The 25,261-nt window shown below is 37.5% G+C and overlaps 1 protein-coding gene across 4 annotated transcripts in view; it reads left to right on the top strand.

Moving 5' to 3' along the window:
• The window catches only part of SNX14 (sorting nexin 14), a 46,685-nt gene that overhangs the window by 6,348 nt on the left and 15,076 nt on the right, over nt 1-25,261 (top strand). For 2 of the 4 annotated variants that reach the window (XM_042016136.1, XM_042016137.1), the window contains exons 5-18: nt 2,320-2,363; nt 6,976-7,063; nt 10,671-10,755; nt 13,003-13,159; nt 13,440-13,515; nt 14,361-14,405; nt 14,490-14,570; nt 14,714-14,828; nt 15,248-15,403; nt 15,698-15,822; nt 16,890-16,948; nt 20,515-20,541; nt 24,204-24,336; nt 24,977-25,178. In XM_042016136.1, the coding sequence (XP_041872070.1) occupies nt 2,320-2,363; nt 6,976-7,063; nt 10,671-10,755; nt 13,003-13,159; nt 13,440-13,515; nt 14,361-14,405; nt 14,490-14,570; nt 14,714-14,828; nt 15,248-15,403; nt 15,698-15,822; nt 16,890-16,948; nt 20,515-20,541; nt 24,204-24,336; nt 24,977-25,178 (1,393 nt within the window). The remainder of the gene's footprint in view (nt 1-2,319; nt 2,364-6,975; nt 7,064-10,670; nt 10,756-13,002; nt 13,160-13,439; nt 13,516-14,360; nt 14,406-14,489; nt 14,571-14,713; nt 14,829-15,247; nt 15,404-15,697; nt 15,823-16,889; nt 16,949-20,514; nt 20,542-24,203; nt 24,337-24,976; nt 25,179-25,261) is intronic. The other 2 variants (XM_042016139.1, XM_042016140.1) reach the window with 1 other exon arrangement.

The following is a 25,261-nucleotide window of genomic DNA, read 5'->3' as shown; positions in this document are numbered from 1 at the left end:
CAGAGCAAAAGTGGAGGAAGAAAGAATAGACTGATGGATTTTTTGCAAGCCTTTCTCTAAGGCACTTCTTAAGAGTGCACTTTGAGCCTTGAAAGAGGTTTATTTTGTTAGAAACTCTGCATGAACAAAACTGATGTCACAATACCTGTGAGTCTGAGATTTCTTTGGAGTAAATTGGTGGCTCACCAATTGTAATGTGAGTCCTATGGAAGGCATAGGGAAATTGGTTTAAGTAGGCTAATACACTGCTCTTAAGGCCAATGGCCTGTGATTGCTGACTGGAGCTGGATGTGATCTCCCTTTTCTTGTCTGAAGATTAACTTCCATAGAAGGTCCTCTGGGATTACTTAATCTCTTCTGGACTGGGAATTAAAGCATCTGTTGTTGTTTCCCTCGCCCTTCCACCCTGCTTATAAAAGAAAATACAATATTGGGGGTTGGGGATGACACAGGACCACATGATACAACATTTAGCTTACCCATCCATCATTAACACATGATGGTATTACAGTTTCAAGACCTATTACTGCTGTAGCACATTAAGGGTAGGAGAAAAGACATTGGTGACTTTGTGTGGTCCATAACACAGACATGTAAAGTTATCCCAAGCTGCAAAATGTCTCTTCGGAGAGAGGGGAAGAAAAACACTGAAGTGGAACAATTGGAAATGAGAAAGTATCTTACCAAAACTGAGTAGGTGATATTCTTACTAGTGAAGACAGAAAAAGAGTATTCATAAGCTGCTCAAGTCTGGAGAGTTGAGAGGAACTAAAAAGGCCATGGTGTGTTTTTTATTGAGTATGCTTTTATAATCATGAGAGGAGCAAAGGCATGTAGTGCCCTAAAGATAGTATAAATTCAGTAAGTCTTGAATTCTTGCAGTGCATGCAGTGTCAATGAGTGCAGCAGCAGATCTTGTAAGAGTAACACTTACTCTCATGAATGACACTTATATATCAGCTGTTACATTCAGCTTTCCTTTCAAACAGACTTCACATTTTTCTTTGTACACAGTGGCTTTGAAAAACCTTTCCTTCTACAGAATGTGGTGGAGCAGCCTCACATAGCAGCAACACATGCATTCTGTCTTACTGCCTTCATCAGCATTCATGCTGTTGGGGACAAACTGATCTCTAAAACACTGGTTCAAATTAAGAGATAGGTTGCAGTGGGAGAAGGTAGTATGGGTGATATCTTGGGCTATTGTGAAGGAGGAGAAATCAAGAAAACTTCATTCTTCTGTGTCCTTCCTCATGTTTTATTTTCTTGGCACTGTCTGACAGTTTTCCTTCCCTTCAGAAGTTTTCATTTGACTAATCGTGGTGCAAGGATTGTAACAGGTAGGTGTAGGTGTAAGGAGAGGTGTCAAAGCTGCAGTCCTGTGAGCAGTACACCTGGTGTATACAGTGGTGGCAGCCCTTTGGTTGAACAGGGACTGCCACATCCTCTGCTCTGTCTTCCTTCTGTCACACTGAAAGCCAAGTTGAACCAGGATGTGCCTGTGATGAGGCTGCAATAGCATTGGTTCATCCTGATTAACCCTGGCATGGAAAAGGCAACCACAGGCTTGACCTATATGGAACAGGTTTGATGGAAAGGGTAGAAAAGATTCTCCTACAGAGATCCATGTAGAGGGGGATATACAGGGGCTAGGAACAGGATGGAATAGGCCATTAGGGTACATGGAGGACAAGAACTTTGAGAAGTGCTTTGGTTAGGACTTCAGAAGATGGCTGAACCATAAAGCAGGCTTTGTTGAAAGCTGTGATACAGGATATGGAGAAAGACAGATGGCTTTCATAGGAATTGCTTTTTATGAGTCTTCTTTTGCTTTCCTCTGAGAGTGGTGAGAATACAGGATTGACTGTCCCACCTTGAAGGTGGAGGTTTGGGTGAAAAAGGATGGAGGTGTGTGTAAGTGTAGTATGACTAACTGTGCCTGTGGGACACTCCATGCTATGTCAGAAAAGAACAGGGGCTGCTCAGAAAAATTAGGGAAGGGCTGTTTGAGGTATGATTACATTTTCCATAGTGTTTTCCTGAGAGTGGCCACGGCACTGTGCTTCATGTTACTGATAGGACTTGTGGCAGATGTTTCTTGTTGATAGGTGATGACACCATCACTTTGGTGTTACTTGCTCAGAGTACTGATTATGATGCAGAGTGGTTGATCTAGCAACAGGATCACAACTTACAAATTTTTATGTTTTATGAATTATGTCCTATGAGTTTCAGAAGGTGTTTGTGGTGTTAACTCTTCTAACAGGGATTTATAGTAAACTGTTTGTTTTGTAACGTGGTTGTCTTTGTTCTGCACAGGTGCTTGAGTTGGTGCTGGAAAACTTTATTTATCCGTGGTACAGGTATGAGCTTTACTTAAAAGTTACTGGTTTTAATATCATACATATTTGTCAACCTGTTAAAGAAGTTGTCACTTGAAAAGAAACATTTCTGTTTCCTTAGTGAAAGATAAAGCATACGTTTGAGTGCTACGAATCATTGTTTTATTGTCTCTTAGCAGAATAGGACAGATCTTTTAACAGTTTAGGTATAATAGAGGTGATTCTGAAATTTGGATTTAATCCTAAAAACACTTTTAGATTGTCTGTTTTTTATATATTATGTCTCTTTTTATATGTTCATTTTGTGATAACTCTTACTTGGAAGTAAATACAGGTTGATGAAGATCTGTGTAAAAATTCAACCTGTCACCACTTCTGAAATTTGCTTCCAGATTAGAACCATAACTGATCTACCACATTACTTTAAAAAAACAAATAACTTTGCAGGGTTTTAAAGAAAAGGTATTTTGAATGCATATGGCCGACTTTTTGGACATCATCTTGTAATCTTCTGAATTTTAAGACTGTCAGTGATTATGTTGCACTCAATAGAATAGTAAACAACTTTAAAATAGTTGAATAAAGAAAAGACTGTCTAATCATTTTTTCTGTGGGTTGTTTTGCTTCTTTTGTGTTTTCTTCCTTGTGCTTTTATATATTAATTGGTGCTTTGCAGTACTTTGTAAGAAGATAATAAAATATTTCTAATTGATAATGCTGGCACTAATGTGTTAAAATAGTATCTTGCCTTAATTCTGAATTTGACTTTTTCATTGGATGGAAATGTTCAATTTGTCCTAAAAAATTTGTATGCTTTCTTTTATTTTACTCAGTGCTGTTTGGGTTTTTTTCTGTCTCTGGGATATAAAATTTTCTGTTCAGACTTCTTTGCCTCTTGGGTTTTTGATTGTGGCCAATACCTGCATGTCTCACCTCAAACTTGTGTGTTGACTATGCTGAAGTGTAAAACTTCAGTGCTGATGCAAACAGCAGAGGGAGCTTTAGCACCACGTGTTGTGAAAGCAAGTTGGCGACCTTAAGGTTTTAAACTTTCAAATACGGAAAACTAGAGCATGTTCTATTGAGTTGTTGATAAAGTAAGAGATTTAAGGCAACTCTCTCCTGTATTGCATGATTGGAAAAGAGTTTTTTCTTGGCTAGTGGAAGGTGCCTCCAGTGTCTTTGTTATGGACTGACAAGGAAACTTGGCTTCCACCAATTACTTACCTTTCTGACACCCAAGACACTGAAAGTCTGGAATACATCATCTGGTGGGGATAATAATTCACTATTTATATATATAGTATACAGTTGGAAATGCAGTGTAGAATACATTTGGTATGCAGCCAACGAGCCTACATTCTGCTACATCTTGCCCTCCGGTGAGCAGTGTAGGTGTTCCTGCACTGTGTTAGGTTTTGCATGGCTGCACCTCTGGATTTTGAACTAGCTCGTTAAATTCACACCACGCTGATCAAATCTAACAAGCTTTCTGTGAACCTGACATACTGGGAGTTCAGTGACCTGTAGTGAGTGCAGTGATGTCCAGGTAATTCTACAGGAGACAGCTTGGTCCTGAAAGACTTACTGGTTTCAGTTTAACACTAGTAATGTCAGATCTGATCCTATTTAGTCTAGACATTCAGGTGTTTCCAGAAAGGGTTGTGCAGGGAGACCTGAACTGCATCTGTGTGCCGTAGTGTGAGGTCTTGTAGAGCGCGTCAGTTCTGACTCTTCCTACTCTAGCTGTGCCTGCACTGTTGGCAAAGCTCAGATCACCCAGGAGAGAGGACTCTTGCATTCAGAACATATTTTTTTTTTCTGAGCAAATAAACCTCACTCAGGTTAACTCTTCACAGAGTCTTTGCATCCAGCCTGTCCTTATTTAGCAGTGTGGCTGGGTAAGCACTAGCAGGCAATTCACACTTGACAGGCTGGTAAAACAGTTGGCTACGTTCCTTTGCAAAGAAAAGTTTGGGCATAATTCCTTCTGCTAGCTGCTCTGCCTTTCACGTGAATGGATTTTGTGCAGAAGCTACCTATTTTGTAATTATTAATTTATTTTAAAAAAGTTTTTGCTTTTTGTTTTATGTGCTGTGCCAACTGATGCTGTCTTGGACATTAGGGTTACCAGGATGTATCTCAGTCAGAAGCCAGGGAAGTGTAATGTTTACCAGAAGGGTGTGTTGCAAGATAAAATCATGGATTTTTTTCTTAGGAATAAAAGTGCTGTAAGTAGATAAAAGCTGGTTTATGTTTGTTTCATTAATAAACTGTGTAAGAATTTCTAATGTTTTGTTAGCAGGTTAAAATTTAGAGGCAAACGTCCCTAAATTTGGACCACTTTAGGGGAATGAGGACTAGTGCTTAAAATCCAGTGAACTGTACTGAAATAGGTCATTATACCTATGTGCATTTATGGTTTTTATTCTTTGAAGTATTTATGCTGGTTATATTAAGATATTTTTTTCAACTGTATGAGAAGAATAGAGCATAGTCGTAAGTAATCCAAGTTTGTAAAGCTACAAAGCACAGGTCTGAGTCTATTGCTTATGCTGTGCAGCAAAACTATATAATATCTTGCTTATACCAACCTCATTTTAAATAGGAGAGTTTAAAGTTTGAATGAGTCACTCTGTGCTTACTAAATATTTTTGTCATTGGTGGTACCGCAACTCCAGTTTCCTCAGGTTATGACAGAATTCAGAAATTACCACATTTTTGTAATACGTTGGTATGAAAACTTTTTTTTTTGGATGGTGACTAAACCTAATGTTTTTACATATGGAGCTGCTTCAATTTTAAATGCAAGTAATGCAAGAAAAATTCAGAATTTTTGTTGAGTTACAGACCATAGCTTTATATTTTTATTAGCCTGTGACTTATTTTCTACATCTTTTTGAAAGGAGTTAGCCAAGTTTTGTAAGAATAATTGACACACAGAGGAAAAATATCACTTTGTTATTTGTCTATGATTTTTATTTATCAGTGGATCCCGTAAGACTTTGTGTGCGATAGCAGTTGGGTGTATCTCTCTTGAGACATTAGACTCTGTAACTGTTTACAATTAATATTCCTAAAGTTTTGGGGAAACGCAGCCAGCTTTTAAAATGTTTCCAAGAGGGTTACTTGGACTTTCCTCCATGTCACTGGAGATTTGACATTTTACAGGTTCACGATGTTTTTTTCACCAGTCTTCAGTCCGCTGGTGATTAAAAGAATGTCTCTGCAAATCTGTTTTGATAATATGTGGCATAAAGTCATGTCCAAGTAGAGCTAGCCAAGATACTGGTTATCCAAGTGTCCATAAAATAACAACTTCTTGGTCCAAATTACTTCATATATCTTGTTGTCTGTCAAATACTAGTACTATCATAATACAGTTTGTTTGCTAATCCCTTGGCAATGCTAGTCCCTTTGACAGTGTGGGTATTTTCTAACCATATTGCTTATAAAAGGTCAGCTGCTGATCTTAAACCAAACTTTCCCCTACAGTGTTCTTATCTGCATATGATTAGCTGTTGGAGGATGGCTGTGTTTCTTATGCCAGGCTGCTCTCTTTGAGGTGTTTTTTTTCATGCAGTTAGTTATATACTTTGACTCTCAGGTCACTGGTATCTGTACCTGATAGTTCATCATCAACATGCCTTTGAATCCTCTACAACCCAGGCTAAAATTGCTTTAAAAGTTGGATGCTGAATAATGTAAAATGTTTATGCATAATTTTTTTTTTTTTTAGATGTCCTGTTCTTGCTTGTAGTGTGTTTTTTTTAACGCAAGTAATATTTACGCTTATTTCTTACCAAAAAGTGTGATGGTTCTTGCATGCTGTCATTAGGTGAAACTGGATGCAACTTCTGTTGTTCTGTCATTATTCAGCTGCTGTACTTCAGTTTTACCAATATATTAGTCTTGCTCTAAAGTTCATGTCAATAACTGGTAAATTTTTGGGTTTTTCACTTGCATTTTGTGGAATACTGGCATCATGATCTCTTTTTCCACTCAGTTTAGTTGTAGTTTCTTCATCTAAGACTTAGTTTATTTCCTGTTTTCATTCAGTTTTCCAGAAAAGTCGTGGAGTTAGGTATTTTTCTTCCTGAATCACATTTAATTATTTTTACCATGATTTTTCACTGAGCATGTTTTATTGCAGCAGATGGGAACTGGCAAGCCAGATAAAAAGTTTAGATGATATTTTGACATAGTGATTTGGAAATCTATTTAAATTCTTCTTTGTTTCCAAGCAGAAGCCACTTTAAATAATTTCAATTTCCTTTATGCCATTGAGTTAGGATGTGTTCACATATGTAGAAACTAGGTTAGATTTTACTATGTCAAAAGATTTTACAGTCAAAATCATGCAGAGAGTACATGAGAGCAGGAATTGGTATATCATTCCAATTTCCTGATGTTTTTCTTAAGCCATTGTGTACACAGGCATAGTGGGAATTCCGTGTATTTTCCTCAGACAGAAGACTGCTCACTCTCTGGTAGCTTTCATTTCAGTTCATTCCAGCTGAACTATCACTGTTGAATCTTCTTATGCTTTTAATAGTTCCAAATGTATTGTGGTTGGTTTAATAGAAATGTATTTTATTCTGTTTTCTTACATGGCATGCTTTGCAACACTCAGAAATATTACTGATGATGAGTCCTCAGTGGATGAGTTAAGAGGGACGCTACGATTTTTTGCATCTGTCTTAGTTCGGAGAATTCACAAGGTAGGTGACCTTAGAGGCATTAGTGTTGGTTTTCCATCAGAAATTATTGATGTCCATCTCTAGTGAGTTCTTAGGGTTTTGTTAAAATGGGGATTCCAAAGTCAGTCTTACAGAAAGTGTAGGCTGTTGCTAACCATCTAAGTTACTTCTTTGTGGTATCTACTCCCTCCTTCTGGAGCTTATCCCATTCCTAGTTGTAAACCACCTCTGAAGAGGCATCATTGGAAGTGTCCAACATCCTGTTGGACATGGCTTTGAGCAACCTGTTCTAGGGAAACATGTCCCTGCCGTGGCGGAGGATTGGAATAAGTGATCTGTGAAGGTCCCTTGTGACCAAACCTTTCCCCAATTCTTGCAAATGGATATATATTTTTTACACCAGTGCAGGGCATTATTAAAACCTTGTGATCTTTTAGCTGTCTTTTGGTGACTTAATCCAAGTGGAAACCATTTTGAGGATTACTGAAAAAGACCTGTTAGAAAATGGTGAGCTGCCATACCTGTCTTAGCTTCTTTTTTGCTTGTCTTCTTAAAATGCAGACAAGGCCCTTACATTGTCTGTGAAGAATAGACTGTCATTAGGTCTTACCAGCTTATTGTAAGAATTAAAACAAGTGTGGTTCTTATATTAATGAAATTCTTCAGGAACATTCTGAGTGCTAAAGATTAAAAGTTTTTGTTTGCTGTGTTTGATCGATTAGCACATGCTTTTTTAGCACATACTTTTTTTGTATACACTCTCTTTTTAACAGCTCAACTCTTTCCCAGTAAAGTGCTTCAAGCCTGTTTCATAGGAACTGCTTTTAACTTTCTGGCTGTTCTAAGCAAAAAGGGTTGCTAACTCAATTTCCCGAATCAGTCTGTGCTGACCTTTCTGTTGGAGCCACTACCATAAATGTGTATTTTTTTCCCCCTTCCTTAGTAACAGCAATATTTTCTGAGCTACAAGTTGTACATGTACCCTAAAATGACCTATTAACAGCTTGATTCTCTCCTTGTTACATATCAAATCCAGATGACTTTCTTGTTTACTCTAAATCAGGCATATTGCTTTTTAAAGTGAACATGGGGGAAGATTAGGAAATGTCCATGTAGTGTATGGAGGTGTGAAACTGGAGTAAATCTTCCAAAGTGAGAATCTAGACCGAGGTCTTAAAATTTAATTTGGAGTTGTAATACATGCCATGTTATTTGCATTGTTCATGGATCCATTGTTGGCTCAGAAAATGACCATGTCACCTTTTATGATCATGTAGTAAGGTATTAATTGGGATTTCTCAAGTGAGCTATAGCATCTTGAAAATTTACCACCTCTGCCTTTGATAGTGAGGATTTAAATGTACTATCTTCAGTTCTCTGAATAGGCAATATGTGCAACAAATGCTCATGACATGTGCCAGTATTAAGCACTGTCAGGGGACCTAAAACATAAAGTTAATCACAGAAATGGATACATTGAGGAGAAATTCATCATCATCAGTTGCAAAATAAAATAATCATATACCTTTGCCAAGCAGCTGTACTTTGTTTCGAACTTATTGTTAAATGCTTGAAAGCAATAGTTCTAGCTAATAGAGATAAAATGTTTACATTGAGGAAGAATTGTGTAAGAAAACACAGGCAATTTTTTCATTTTTTTGGATTTTTTTTTTTTTTTTGCCAAAGAATATTGTACTTTTGAATTGAGAATTACTTCAGTGAAAAGAATGCTTTTGTTTTCTATTTAAAGCTGCCTAGGTTGAAACATAGTTGTTGAGTAAAGTAACAAGCACTTCAGGCTAATCAGCTCTTAAATGTATGATGAAATACTGCAAATCTGGATTTTCCTTGCTGTGGCCATTTTTGGATTGGTTATGGATTTTGAAGGGAAAGGGAGGGGTTTCCTTTTGCACAGTGTGGTATAGATAGCCCAGCATCTGACTGAAGTTTTTGACAAAAGTTAACAGTGTCTCCTGCAGTGTTGATAAACAATTTCCTTGGCTGTGCTCTTTGAGTTACCTCTGCAGGAAGAAACACTGCCCTATCCCTATATTCCATAAGAATCTTTTAATTTCTAGAAATTACTGTTGGAATGTGAGGCGCAAAAGACAGGGTTTTCCATTGCTAAGCAGAAGCTTGTCCTTCCCTGCTTGTAAGCAGGAGCTGACCTTACTTTTAGGCAGCTCCAGTCAGTTTTACTGGCTTGTTGGGGCTTGCCAGGTCAGGTCATAGCTGAACCCCTCAAATATTATAAGGGAGCGTGTAGGAATATGTAACTCCTTGATACAATTGAGTAAAAATGACCAACTTTTCTCTCAGCTCTGGTGGCCTTTGCAATTGCATTGTCTCTCCTCATCTGGCAAGATGTTGTACCGAGGAGGGATTCCTTCATTAGGAAAGAAACTTGTTCAAAATTCTTAGATTTTGAACATTTACCGCTGTATGTTTTTGTATCTCTGAGACGTCTCTTGTTTAAAATAAAGAGCATGCAAAGTGTAAATCACTTTCTAGATGAGTTTCTGTGAAAAATGCTGCAGTTGGTAAAGAATCCCTTGAAACTCTATAGGCTGGGGACTGACTGGCTGCAGGGAGAAGCTCTGTTTGCTGCAAAGGACCTGGCCCCATAGTAGGCTGTGAGCTGAATATGAGCCCTAAGTGGCAGCTTAAAACACCAACAGCATCCTGGGTTGTAGTGACAGGAGCAGAGACAATCAAGGAGAGTGATTATCTGCCTTCACTGGATGCTCTTTGCATGGCATCTAGGATACTAATCCAGTTTTGTACTCCACAAGAAAGTGGAGCGGGTTCAGCCAAGGGGCCACCAAGATGATTGGGGCTGGAGGAGGTGACTGTGTTCAACTCTGGAGGTTTTCAGCCCCAGGTTGGATACAGCCCTGAGCACTGTGATCAGAGCCTGCTTGGAGCAGGGCTAGGGCATCCCAAGGTCCATTTGTGCCTGAACTGTTCTATAATTCTCCTTCAATTTTTGTAGCCATCAAAGAAAATACAAGTGCAGGACCCTAATACAATCCTTGATTAAATCATACATTGTCTTTCGTTTGGCTTACGATCACATGGCTTTGTTGTTGGCACTAATGGTCTTTTGAATCTGTAACTCAAATTTTCTTTTGGTTCTGCCATCACCGAAGGGTGACATTTTTTCTGCCTGGTTGTAGGAGGGTTTCTCTTTGGTTTCAGTCCTTGTGGACATGACTGCAGAGTGTTAAGGCATGTAGGTGTTAGAAGCACAGCATAGTTAACTTGATGCTTTTGTTGGTGGTCAAATCTTCCCATAGAACTGGGCTTCATATACTGTGACTCGGAAGTCACACTGCCTTGCCATATTTATTGCAATGAAAAAGTCACAGTGGGAATGAGCTGACAATAAATGTGTTAATAGTGTCATTTATGACATTTAGTTCTACGTATTGTTATATACTTTGCCCAGAAGAATGAGCACACTGTCAGCTCGTCTATAGCTTTGTGGGTTGTTTCTTAATGGTTCATTCTATGGTTCAAACCGGGACATATAAGCAAATTACTGTGTTTGATGGTTGTCTGTAATAAATTTTGCAGGGGGGGGGATGGAATAGAACAGTTTTGGTTTTATTTTGAAATTATTCTTTAGGTGGACATTCCAACTGTTGTAACGAAGAAGATGCTCAAGGCAGCAATGAAACACATTGAAGTAATAGCCAAGGCCAGGCAAAAAGGTAATGTCAAGACTTAATATGTTGTCAGTTTCAAAGGCCAAGTATGAGTATTTTTTTTATGCATGTTTGAGATTATATTGCTATGTCTTTTCATCCTTATGTCCTCTTTTTTTTAAAAAAAGAGGTCCTTTTGCATTTTTCTTCTGGTGGTTGCAAAGGCAAATAGAGAAAAAGTTACAGTACATATTTTTATTCTCTGTTTTGATTTTTATTGCCCCACGATGAAAACACTAAATTTCTGTCTCTACAGGAGTAAACAGGAATGTGGGTTTTGTCTGTTCAGAGCAATCAAGATCATTTAGCAATGCTTCTTGAAGTTTTTCCTTTATATTCCAGATGAGCAGTTACAGATGAAAGGATTTGTACATCTGTGCACTTTACCTCATAACTCTTATAGATAGAATGATTTCAAATCTGCATTAGTGAAGCTGTAATATGTTGAAAAGCTAGGTTTATGTTTGTAATCCATGGTGAGACTTTGAGCAGAAGCATATTTATTATCCAGGGTAAGAGTATCTTCACAAGCCTAATGTAAAAATTATATTTAAACTACACATTGAAGAAATATTTGGAAACACTTGCTGTTGTTATTTTTATTTTTTTCACTGGCTATGTTCCACAGTGCTGTATCTACTAAATGTGGTTTCATTCAACTTTTAAGTGTAGATGTTTACTTTAACTGGAGTCGTGAACTTTTCTTCTATCCCTCCAAATGTCTGCTTGATATCCATAAATATATGCCGTAGGTCCTGTGAGTAGTGTTAATGATTAAGATGAATAATGAGACATAGTGTAATCACATTGGATGTCTTTCATGGCACAACAGCAATTTCAAGATAATACTAGATAATCTTACAGCGCTGTTTACACCAAATTTCATGTTTCCTTTGATTTCTACCAAGGAGTTGGAGACACTTTCCTTTAACAGTAAAGAACTGTATTTAAAATGTACAGCATTGAAAATAAAGCCTTTTTTTTCAGTGTTTTAAAGGAAAAGATTTGTTTCCTAAGGGCAGATATGTGAAGTAGCAGCTGAAAATTACTTTTAGTAGCACTTTTGAATAAACACTGCTAAAGCAGCTGCCACTATACATGGTTCAGAGGCAGCTTTCAGACCTTGGTTTGGTTGCTAGTTGAGCCTAGCCCTTTGTCCATATTTTCTAAATCCTTTTTCAAATTACTGCTTTTAGGGGGCATTTCCTTTTCTCCTAGTCTTGTTACTCTCTTAGTCCTATTTGCACAGACACCTCTATGATTTCATCACCTGAGGGTACATTCCTTCTCTCTGCTTTTAGTGGCACCAGCTAGGCATATTTATCAGGTGATATATATTCCTGCATCCTTCCTATCAGCTGATATCACTCTTGGTTTTTGGATGTGAAGGCTAAGCCAGAAGGTTTCTTCCTCTAATATGCTGGGAACAAGTTTTAACCTTCAAGGTAACTGAGGATTATATTATGTACCTCACCTGTGCCTGGTGGTGGTGTTGGCATGAGGCTGTGCCACATTGCTAGTCCAGCTAGGTATGCTTTGTAACAGCTCAGTACTTGCCTTTGAAGTAATCAGAAGAAATACAACATTGTTGCTTCTAATTAATATCTGTAGTTTTTCTAATCTGTTAAAGAGGTATTCTTTCTACTCCACTGTGACTTGAGGCAGTACTCTTGCAGATCCTCCTGCAGGTTTTGGCTTGATTTACCCCGTGTTTGAAATGTATGTTCCTTCACGTTTGTTTTTAAGTGTTCTAAGGAGGAAGCAGATATTACAGGATTGAGTAAAAGTTTACGTTGATTTCAAATTGTGCTGTAGGCCAAAAAAATGGGAGATCATGAAGAAGGTCAGGAAAAAGGCAATTAGAAGCAGACTTTGCGCAGTGCAGTTTTTCTGAGAATCCAGATGGTGAGAGTTCTTATATTTCTTATCTATATATATAAAAATTGGATATATAAATTTATATTATTTTTTATCTATTTATATATAATTATAAATGAGAAAGCATTCTGGATACCATGCAAACTGCAATTGTTTGGTGAAGGAATTCTTATTTCAGTGCGAGGTTTTATTTTTACATAGCCAGGCTTCAAAGTCTAAGCCAAGGTTCTTCTGTAAAGTTTCAACATTTTATCCCTTTGGCAGTTGTATGTGTACTAAAAATATTAACTTTTTAGCTCAAATAGAAAGCAATTGCCTTTTGTTTCCCAGCAAGAAAAAGCTGAAGCAACTCTGTAATTCTTTTTTTACTTTCAGTAAAAAATGCGGAATCTTTGCAGCAAGCTGCTTTAGACGAATATGGACCCGAACTGCACGTTGCTTTGAGAAGCCGAAGAGATGAACTTCACTACTTAAGAAAACTTACTGAACTTCTTTTTCCTTATATTTTGCCCCCAAAGTCAACAGAGTGCAGGTATATAAATTATTTAGAATTGTATTTTTTTTTAAGTGTCTGCATACTGTGTAGTACTATAGTATTGGAAAGTGAAAGAATGGACTTCAAAGTAATCTTCCTTCTTACCCCTTTTTTTATGATTTTTTTTTGACTTGTCTTTAAAATAGCATGCTTGTGGTATTATTAAATCCTAAAATATTTCCCAGTAGTATATGACAGCATTGCAAACTTCACTTAGAAATTTATGAAATCTAATATTGCTTTGGATTTTTACTTTCTTTCTTTTATTTTCTTTCAGATCCCTGGCCCTTCTGATTAGAGAGATTCTCCCTGGTTCTGTGTTCCTTCCCTCAATGGATTTCTTAGCTGACCCTGTAAGACTTTGGAGCACGAGAATAATCTTAATTTATTCAAAATTACTGTTTTCCTACTAAGTATGTTGTGGTAAAGTAAATGATGCAGAATGACTTACTTGCTGTGCATTTTGACTCGATAAAAGAAAAAGGAATCCTGTGTCCAGTTGTCTTATTTGTTCATACAAATTAACTCACTCAACTGACTAAAATAACAGTGTTGGTGTGATATCTTAAGAATGTGTTTTTCAGTGAAGGACTACAACCCCTGTTAAATGGGAGAATGCTGTGCTAGTGTAAACATCTTCACGTTACTATTGCTACATTTAAAAAGGGCTCGATTACTTGAGCCCTAGCTCTGTGGATCTTTACAGCAGTCTAAGTAAACCAGCAGTTTTTGCAGCTGTATTGAAATCACTTTTTTCCCCTTAATTCTGCAAATCAGGGGGCTTTTATTTCTGAATCTGCAACGCTGGCATCCTTGTTTTTATATATGCTTGTATTTTAATAGGCAAAATTGCAGTGCTCACGCAGGGATCACCTGGCTGCAAACAGAAAGTACCATAGTGTGGAAGTACTGGTAGTTCATTAGATCTGCACTTACAGTGAAAATACTTTGGAGGGCTTTCTTCCGCTGGGTAAAGAATATTTCTGTGCAGGTCTCTTCAGAAATTCCCTGACTTGTAAAAACTTGAGGAGGCCATTGAAGGTCAATTCTCAAACATGTATTCCCAGGCTTTGCTTTTTAAAAAGTATTAATATACACAGGTTTAAACTTGGGTATAACGTACTATTGAAATAATTTTAATCTATTTTGTTGAGTTTTTTTAATATTAATTTTATTTGTTGTATTGTGTTCCTTGCAGGACACTGTGAACCATTTGCTGCTGATCTTCATTGATGATAGTCCAGTGAGTACTGACAAAGTTAAAACAGTGGCATTTTGTTCACCCATGAAAGTCGCTTTCTTACCCAGTTGTCATTTTTTTCTGCAGCCTGAGATAGCAACCGAGCCTACTTCTTCATTGGTTCCATTCCTTCAGAAATTTGCTGAGCCAAGAAATAAAAAACCATCTGTAAGTAAAGGCAACATTTGCTTCCTTTCCTGTTCTGAATAAGTGTTTTATTTACCTGCTCATTCTGTTCTACAACTCTTTGCAATACTTATGTACTCACTGAAAGTTTGAAAGGTGGATGACTGCATTTTTAACCTACTCAGGTACTGAAACTGGAGCTAAAGGAGATCAGAGATCAGCAAGACCTTTTATTTCGGTTTATGAACTTCCTGAAACAGGAAGGGGCAGTCCATGTGCTGCAGTTCTGCCTTACAGTTGGTAAGATTACAAATGTTGTGCTGAAGTTATTTGATGATCTGGAAATCATTCTAATGGAAAACTACAATTTGTATTTGGGTCATTTAGGAAGAAAAAAACCATTCATATGCCAGGAGCAACCTCGTGGATTTATCCTTACTGTGATAAGGAATAATTTATTTTAATTGCAATATCTTTTTAGTAATAACTTTATGAACAAATCTGAATTATAGTTAATAAGAAGGCAGGTACCTTATTACCTAGGATTTTGAGATGTCGTATGTTTCTTTTAATTTTAATTAAGTTTTCTTTTAACTTTTAATTAAGTTTTGCAAGTTACTTACCTACTGGAAAATTTTTTGATGTTATAGGGTGCTTCAAGATGTTCTTTCTTTGCCAAGTTGATCAAGAAATGCTTTTTTCTTTCCTTTACTTCTCAGAGGAATTCAATGACCGAATTTTGAGACCAGAACTGTCAGATACTGAAAAGATGTCTCTTCATGAGGAAGTACAGAAAATTTACAAAACTTACTGTTTGGATGAAAGCATTGACAAGATTAGATTTGACCCTTTCATTGTGGAAGAGATTCAAAGAAGTAAGTTGGAATTTGAAAGGAATAATGTACTCTGGAATTTAAACAGCATTCTGTAATAAAGTGGAAACAAATTTTGCTGAATATTATCAATCTTTTTTTTGTCAGTTTAAAAATTCGTTATCCCTTTGCTATATTGTGCTTAATCATTGTTTTGTTAATTTATTTCTATTTTTTATTTGTAAGACGTAGAATAGCTTGCAAAATAAGCACAATCTCTGACTAGAAAAAACCCATGAACTTTATATGCCTGTATGTATATCTCTCTCTATTCATACTTAATTTTGGTTTTTCTAGTTGCTGAAGGTCCATATATGGATGTTGTGAAACTTCAAACTATGCGGTGTCTTTTTGAAGCTTACGAGCACGTGCTTTCTCTGCTCGAGAATGTTTTTACTCCTATGTTCTGTCACAGTGATGAGGTAAGAGTGAAAGACTAGAAGAGTAATCTTAAAAGCAAGATTGTATTTTTTTAGGATACGCTATTTACAACAGTCGTGTGTGTGGAACTGAAAAATATGGCTCCATTTTCCACTTCAGTTGGCATTCTAGAGCTGGACCATTCTCAGTAGGAAGACAGAATTTATTGTAGTCCAACACAACACCACAGAACAAAAGAAAACTTCATTTTTTGATGTAACAATTTGTGTATATCACAACTATTAAAAAATCCTCTCCACCCCTTCTTTTAAGATTGCAAATTTGGTGCAGAAGTAATCTGCCTGATAGATGTAGAACACGATCTCTTTATTTACTTTTTAAAATATAATGGTATTTAAAGATACAAAAGTCGTACTTAGGTTTTTTCAGCATTATGCATTCCAGCAGCTAAAAGTCTGGTGTTTGTTTTCAAGAAGGTTGCTCAAAGCAATTGATAAGATATTTAAGATTGTTGTGTTATTGGGTTCTAAATGCCACCTTAAGAATTCCCCACCCTGGATTGACTTTGTCTGCCTAAGGCCTTCTAGTAGTACACACTTTAATCACAGGGGTGAGTCTTGAGTTCATGTTCCTTTCAGAAGTTTGTGTAAGTCAGGTTGTATGTTAAGCTTTTCTTGCATTTATTTGAGGCAGAATGTATTGATTTGTCCTGGGAGTGGGTACTTGTCTTACTTAGCGTTACTCTTAATAAAAAGAACATTTCTCAAAAATAGTTTTGATGGTGATCTCTCCCATGATAGCTAGAATGCCTCAAATGCTTGATTTTTTTAACAAGGAGATGACATGGATTTTGGTGCTTATTTTAATCTTTATTTCAGCTTTGTGGTTTTAATTTTGAGATTATGTAAGGTTAAATAAGTAGTCCTAGGCTCATGTATTGATTATTGTATGGTCTGTCCTTTTCCAGATTAAAATTCTAACTGCTAGATTGTGGTCAGTTTGGCTTTTCCTTCAGTTCTGGTTTCCTGACCTTTGCAGTGTTGTTGCACAGTAGCTGTTACCTCAGTTAATGCAGTGTTTTCCTTGATACCTTATTTGTCTGCTACAGTACTTCAGACACCTTCTAAGAGGAGCAGAGTCACCAACCCGCAATTCGAAATTTAACAGGTAGGTATGGTAGAACTTCTAAGTGGTTTTCTTTGGTTTTTAATTAAAAGCATCAAAATAATAAACTGTACGAATTTTCTTATTGCCTGATATTAATTTGACTTAATTTTTAGCTCTACTTCTTCTGTTTTTAAATGAACAATATACATGCTAAAGATGTAAGCAATATTATACAAGACGTCTCTTCTCTTTATGTGTTTTGCATTAAAGAATTTAAAATGTGATTTAGACCTCAACATTTGAGAAGAGGGAAGGGAAAAAAATCGTGCAGTGAGAATTAAAGAATATGAAAATAAAGTGGTGATTTAATTGACTGTGTATATATAATACCATTTTAGTGCTGCCAAGCTGTGTCTTCTTGGATTTCAGATGCTACATGGATAGGTACAGTGTACCCTAGGTCTAACCAACCTGGTTATTCAATGGGAATCTCCTCTTACTGTAACAACTGCCACTTCTCCTACATCAAATGTGTTTTCTGTCCCCCAACTCCGTTGCAGAAATGCAGCATTAGAAGCCTTGTTTCTGGGCTTGGACCATACAATTAGAGACCACCTTCAGGCTCCTGACAGCCTGTGGAGTAGAAGAACCTCTCCTGTGGTGGGGATGGGTGATCTTCCATTGTGGGCTTGGGTTGGGTTGATAAACCTTGGGGTCTCATAATTTCTTGTGTTTCACTTTATGTTGGATGGCTCCAACAGTCGTGGGCTGGCCCAACTGAATTTCTCTTATGGCCTAGCCAAAAGAAGGAAAACTTCAGTGAGACAGTCTTTAATTTGGATAGGCTCTCTTTCTTGGTATGAAATAAGATCCACGGTACTGTGGCAAATGCTAATGCCTGTCCTCTTGTAGAGGAGTAACAGTGGTTCATTTAACCTTCTCTGCGTTCATTAGAGTTACACCTGACAGCAAATTCTTGTTTCTCAGCCTATTGTGAGATTTGTATTACTGACACACACCTTTCTTCCCTTGTCCTGTTCTTCAAAAATGGCATGATTGTTCTCTTTATTCTCCATTGGTGACGTCTTTTATGTGGTCTTTATAGTTTCTGTAGGTCCAGGACTGGAGCTTTGGTGTAGTGCTGTCTCATAGTGGTGCTGGCAAGCTTCTGCTTCTTAACAAAGAGGCATGGAATGAAGGCAGCTAGCCCAAACTGCATTCCTTTCCTACATGGTACTCCACTGGGATGGGTGACCTTAAACACACATCAGCTTCTGTTGAAGATGGCTAAAGGGTTTCACCTAGACCTTTAAATCTGCCTTCTGGTTTCTTCCCCAAAATTATTCGTGTCAAGGTTTGGAAGTATTCTGTCATACACTTCTCAAATCTAGTTAAAGTATGAAAACATGTAGGTCACCTCCTTGGTTCTTTGCTTTCAAAAACAGAAAGGGGGAAATTACAGGCCATTTCTTACTGGAGTTTTTGAAATGCATCTCTGGCTACAGAATAAACAAATTTTGTTTGGGGGCTGTTGCAGCATATTGTCAAACAGTATCCATAGCATTACTGAAAATGTATCTGGTTTACATTTTAGAACAATTTGAATGCCCTCAGTATATATACTGATGTACAATACGAGATACTGTGTGTTCCAGAAGAAGTACCTCAGTGGTTATTTCCATGACACAGAGGTCCTATCTGCAAGTAGTTTGCCTGTTGCTTTGGAATTTCCCTCTGCAGAATTGTCTACAGTCACTGCCAAGGGGGCAGGGAAAAATCAAGGTTACCTACGGAATTATTCCAGATGTTATTCCATATACTTTGTCCTGCCTTCTCTTTCTTATTCTAGCATTAGTAATTATGTACAAAGTAATTATGTGCAAAGAGATGAGTTTTGTTTCCCATATTTTGGTTGTGCTTTGCTATGGGTACTGTGTGTGTATTGCATAGGTACTGCTGGTTAAGAAATCAGATCAAGAAGTAGGTATGAAATCCCAGTGGAATGTGCATGGGGGTAATGTGTTGAAACATTTCCCTTACTGCAAGACAAGAAAATTACAGTTTCTAGAAAATATAGGTGGGAAGGTAGGAAAAAATGACTGTCTGTAATCTGTAATTTTTGGTTTGAATCACTTATTTGAACTGTACAGAACAATCATAGCTTTTTGCAGACAGACAGGACAAATAATGTGCTATGAAAACTGCTAGGGCAGTAGGTGGGCAGTGTCAAGGGTTTCTGGAGTGTAAAGAAGTCATATTGAGGGTATTCTGACAACTTGATAACTAACTGTGGTTGTCATCAGTTTTAACTCTGTAACTGATGTTTTCTACCTAATGTTTAATGTGTGTGGCCAATGATAACTGATGTTCTGAGTTCCAGTTCTGTCAACTTAATTTGGATAGTGTGGAAGAGACAACAGGAATTTCCTCTCCCTCTCTCACATTTATGTATTTATAATACAACTACATTACTTAAATGTCATCTATGTTGGAAGTCTAACAAAAAAAGAAAAGCTGTTATGTAGGACAAATTCCCAGATTTCTGGATTGCTGTCTGTCTTGACTTTCGACATACCATAACCACAAATCAGAATAGACACATCCTGGTTTCTCATATTGGAATAGCAGTGAAATTAAAGCACTTTTCAGGCTAAAGGACTCCAGAAGAGATACTAACAATTTCAGGGAGTGGTTAGGAGTAAAACCCATGGAATTAAGTCTGTGAAAAGTTCTGTGCAATGTAATAGTCACCATCATTTCTAACCTGGTAGGTTGTATTTCCAGTTTCACAGTTAACACAGTCAAAGACAGTGTAAGATGTCTTACAATCAGACTCTTCTGTAAAACAAAACCTAAAATTTTAATATTTTTATCCCTTATCAGTTTGTCCAGAATTCAGTAGCTGCCATGAATTAAAATCCTGTATGTGATGACAGTGTTTATAGTTAATTCATTTAAACATCACATTTGGAATTACTGGGTCTGAGGCATTGGTTCTATGTACCAGGTTATGTAGAATGGCAAAAATATAATGACAGGTCCTAAAATCTGTGAAATAAAAATTTTTAAAAGTTACTTTAATTTTAAATAATGGCTCTTACTATACCTAATACAGATGCTATACTGTATTATATATGTATATACTATACTAATACAGAGGGGGAGAGGGTGTGTATTATTACATAAAGTGAGTCCACAGCCTTTTCATTGTATTGGCCAAATTAACTAGATTCCTATGTGACTTCTGAACAAAGGTAATAGGAACAGTTGGCTGCCTATTTGGCACTACAGGTAATTCTAAGAATGAAAGCTGTTCTCCATTAATTGGTGGTTGCTTGTGCTGAATCTCCTGAAAGTTTCAATAACCGATGTTTTAAATTCAAAGGCCGAGCGTGTGATGATGAGATGTGCAGATACTGTTCACATTTCACCTTCTTAGGGTTCTAGGTCAGGAACTCCTAATTGGACCACCTCTTCTTAATCCATGGTGAGGGTCAAAGCCTATTCAGTTTTGTTGGGATAGGTCTGTCACATTTGGTTTGGTTTGGGTTCTTTTGTTGTTTTGGTTTTGTTTTATTTTAATTTTCTGCTGGACTCTGAGGTAATTTATTTGCCTGTTGTTGCAGAAGTAGCCTGAGTTTGGATGACTTACGGTAAGTCTATCTAACACTCAATAAGTGTTGTGTGTTAGTTATGCTGCATCTCTCATGACTTCATCACACAGCCTTTATAACAGTAATTAACTGTTCATTTTATTTGTAAAAGACATGAATGTCTTCTCTGGATGCATTTCTCCTCACAAAAAGCTTTACTTCCCATGTCCTCTTCACAAGTGTTTAGAAATTGCTTAATTACTAATTTCACATGTTTGCATTACACTAACATTGTTTGCTGTTAACAGTGTGTCTGTTGTCGTTTTTTTGAAATATATTTGCAGAACTTGAAATTTTTTTTTGGCTTGTGACTGCTAGGTGCTCCAGAATTTCCTTTACTTCGTGTCATATTTCCAGATCCTCATTAAGGTGTTATCCCCTTATATGCTTGTTTTAGCTTGCAAGCTGTATCCGTGGTGATCATTGTCTAACATCGCATGCAAATATTCTGATTTTTAAGCACTCAAACCCAGCAGTTGCCCAAATTACTTCTCTCTGCAGCTTCTTTTGTGACTGTTACAGGTTTGATGGCAACATATGCTATTTCTTATAATTTGCTGTAGCTAGTATACGTGACCACTCATTAATGCCTTAGTTAGCCGTTCAATGGTTTGTTTTCTCATTATTCATGCCTCTTTAAATACATGGTATCCAAACTCAGAAAACAATCTTTTCTTTATGGACTTTTCCTTAGAATTTATCAGAGCATCATTATGACATAGATTGCTCATACTAGCCTTTAGGGTAAATTTTTCAACTTAATTTCTCAGGTTAAGAATCAAGGTCATTAGATGCTTTTATACTTTATGTGCCAGTTCAGCATGTTGAGCTGTAACTTGCTTGATTGTTGAGCAGTAAGGAGTTCTTGAGATATAAATGCAGCTCATTGATGTTCAAGTGCAGCAAGATGTGCTCAGCATTTCTCCTAACTGCGTGTAGGGATTTTAGTCAGCCAACGGAAGTGGCACTCCGACTTCACATGCATGTTAATATCTAGCTTGTCTGATACATACAACTGGTCTAGTCCTTCTTGACCCAAAAAGCCTCACAGCATCATTCTTCAGCTGCATACCCCTGGCTCAAGATCACCTGCCAAGATCTGTTCAGTGCCCTGAATGAGGCAAGCATCCTGTGGGAAAATGATTTTGCAACCATCCATGATTAAAGAATGCCACAGTGTACAGTGGACTACTGCAGTCTTCAGTCTGCAATTCCCTGTTATAGACTGAACAATAATTGTAATTTTTTTAATGTTAGGTATGTATTACTTTTGGAATGTTTGAGGAAAAAAGGAAGTGTTCCAACCTCTTGTTGTCACATGATTCTTCAGGAATGTTGGAGTCTGTAGACTCTCCATAGAGGGTCCTGCTGAGAAAGCAACTGTAGCATGATGGTCTAATAATGCTATTATATGGATTAGCACTAGAGGGAGTGGGATATTTTTCCAATGAGTTTTGGACATATATATTTATATTTATTGACAGTAGCAGAGTTGACAGGTCCTAAAAAAAGTCTGGTCTCTGTTCTAAACGGACTACCTCCTGTTGTCTTTGGTCCTTCATGTCTTGAACCTGCCCCTATCCTAGTCCCATCTCTTTCCTTCTGCCTAGCCTCAAGGCCTTTCTTCTATTTCTGCTTAGCCAGTGAAGTTAATAGATTTTCATCCTGATACCTTTTTTTTGTATATATTTTTTTATTGTTCCATTTCTTTGAAATGTCAGGTCATCCTGTTATCTGTCCATCCATCTCTGCTAACATCCACAGGTTTATTTTCCATGCTCATCCAGTGTGATTTGTGCTCAAGGATTTTTACCAAACCAGTCTTGTGTTCTCTCCATATATTGTGGAGAGAGTCTGTGTACCCTCTCATTCACCAGTGTTTGTTCTGAATTGGTCTCTTCCTGTGCAGAGACTCCCATCCTAGTTTGTCACTTTATACTTGTCCAGTTCAGTGATTGCTTTTTATTCATGTGGCGTAATCTCTGCGTTGGGGCTGGAAGGGTTGGTTCCCAGCTGTCAGGTTGAGTACAGCTCAGTACAGGCACAAGTGAATGCTGCCTTCACCTGGAGCATGATCAGTGTGGGAAAGAACTGCTTTGAGACTGGAGTCCTCCTATCAAATCATTGACCTTGTGCAAATCAAAGTTTTTGCTCAAACTCTTAAGAACTGCACAAGTTTTCACAGGAATGATGAGAACTTCCTTCAAGGTCAAGCCAGAGGTCTGAAATATTCCAGAAAAGCTAGTTTTGTCTGATTGAGGTTTGTTTTCTAGCCCAGTGCTGAAGCACTTGTACAAGATTCTGGTAGGTCCCCAATGTGAAACAGCTCAGTTCAGCACAATAACATGTAGTAGAAGTTGTTCAAGAATGGAGTAAAATGTTCAAATAAGGATTTAGACTGCAAGCAGCCAAGCGACCTTGTCTTTGCATTGACGAGATAATTAGGGTAGATGGTGCCAGTCTGCTTTGGAGCTGATGATTATATGAGATAGAACAAGCAAAAGATTTGGAAAAGCAGTGGGTTATTTACGCAGCTTTAGTCATGTACACAGTCTGTGTAAAATTATAAACAGGAAGCTTATTAGTAACATGCAGATGCATGTTTGGAGTCAGCAGTTGATGTTGTCTGCATGGTTTTATGGGTGATGAAAATGCTTTACCTGCTGATGGCTGCTGTTCTCTTTGTGCTCCCTTCCAGTAGTCAATAGTTTCTTGTTTTAAAGGAAAAGAAACAGGATTTTTTTGTCCTCTAATATCAGTCTATAAATTTGTTTTGAATGTTTGATTCTGCAGTTCACTGTATTGATTTTTAACTTGTCTCTCAACTGTGTATATTGAATTACCATAAGTAACCTCAGGCTGATTTCAGCAGAAACATTTTTCTTTCCAAAGTTACTAGCACTTCTATGCAAGAAATAATCATCAGTGTCAGGACTTGTGTAAGGGCATAAGAATAATAAAAAAATCTGTTCCCTCAGTAAGGGGTGTGCTTACTGCCCAAGTATCTTTTTTTTCCCCATACCTGGTTTGTTGGTTTTTGGATGCTTTGTCATAAGTGGCAAGACTTTAAAAACTCTTCATCTTTCAGTCGGACTGGCTCTTCAAGCCAAGGTTCTTTAGTTGCATCTGTTTTCTCTCATCCTCAGTCTTGCTCCTTGCACATTCCTTTTGTCTGTCTCTACTGCTTAAAAACTGAGCTCTATCTTGAATGATATGTGCTTGTAAAGTTCCTTTAAAAAATGCATCTACGCTTGGCAGAAAGATAAATATTTAAATGCGAGTGCATGGAAAAGGACAAAGTTAATGACCTACTTGATGTGCCTGCCTGTAGCAATTCCACAGTTTCTGCTGTCAAAACAAAGTTGTTTTACCTAGCTAATTGTTTATTCTGTGTCATGAATTACTAGGATACTATTGTAAGAGTTTACTTGTGGTTAAGCATTTGGGAATCCCGTGTCTCTTAAAAGTGTATTGAAGAAGTTTTGCTGATTGATCAGAGAACAGATTTACCATAAATGAATTTTAATCAAGTGGAACTGTAAATATATTGTCTACCTGTTTATAGAGTTGTTTCTCTTATCTGCAAGTGGTGTGCAACAGCCTAATGAGCAGCTGTGTAATAATATGCCTTGTGTTGTGAACTGTGGCTTCTGTAATCCTAGGACCACACAGAAGAGAGGAGAATCATTTGGAATCAGCAAAATAGGGAACAAAATAAAAGGTGTATTCAAGAGTTCTGCAATGGAAGGAGCTATGTTGCCTAACTATAACTTAAATGAAGGAGAAGATGACTTTGTGAGTAAAACCATTAAATTTTACTAGATGTCTTTGTTGCGCTTGGATTTTTCTTTTCTCCTTTGCCCCGTTGAAAATGTTACATTTCTTCTGTCTTGACTGCACAGTCTTCATGTGCTGGCTTCTGATTAAGTTGCCTTATCTTCCCTGTATTCATTCATGTGCCAAGGGAACATGCCCAGTTCATGTGCTTCTGAGCTTATTGCTTTAGTATGGAGAAGTACCAAAAGTAGCAGCGTCAGGTATTTTTGTAATCAATGACTTGTTCTGTAATTCTGGGTAGTAAAGCATGCATGGCTCTTCATCTGCAGCCTGCCACAAGACCTTAAAACCATAAATAATGTAGTGGAGAAATTGCTGTCTAGTTGGTCTGTGGTGCAGCATTTTCTCTGTAGATCAGGAGCCAACAGTCCTTTCTCATTTGTCTTGGGTGTCTCCCTCAGTTAATGTTTTTCTTCCATGCTAAACAGCCAGGAATAGAGCCAATGGTAGAATTTACTGTGTGGGATACTGTTACCTGAAGTACAGTTGGGAGACAAATGGAAAATTTTAAAAAGGGAAGAGGAGGGAGTTGGTTAGAAGCGGAGGTAGACTGTACCAGTTAAAACAGAACTGGAGATCTGTGTTTGAATCCTTACAGATTGAAGAAGGTGTTATGGTAATGGAAGATGATTCTCCTGAGGAGGCTGTTACCACCCCAAATACACCCCGCAACCTTGCGGCATGGAAAATCAGCATCCCATATGTAGATTTTTTTGATGATCCCTCCTTGGAAAGAAAAGACAGAAAGGAGAGAATTCCTGTATTCTGCATTGATGTAGAGAGAAATGATAGAAGGGCAGGTATGCTATGTTGGGGATAAATAAAGCATCATTTGAAAGTGAACCCAGAGTATTTTAGTGTGCTGTATTCTGATGGCTCTTGC

Source organism: Corvus kubaryi, unplaced genomic scaffold (assembly GCF_017639235.1).
Source record: "Corvus kubaryi isolate FWS band 111438036 unplaced genomic scaffold, C.kubaryi_AGA036_p1.0 split3-73, whole genome shotgun sequence".
Taxonomy (NCBI): Eukaryota; Metazoa; Chordata; class Aves; order Passeriformes; family Corvidae; genus Corvus; species Corvus kubaryi.
The sequence above is the reverse complement of the archived record's forward strand: the minus strand, read 5'-3'. Positions and strand labels throughout refer to the sequence as shown.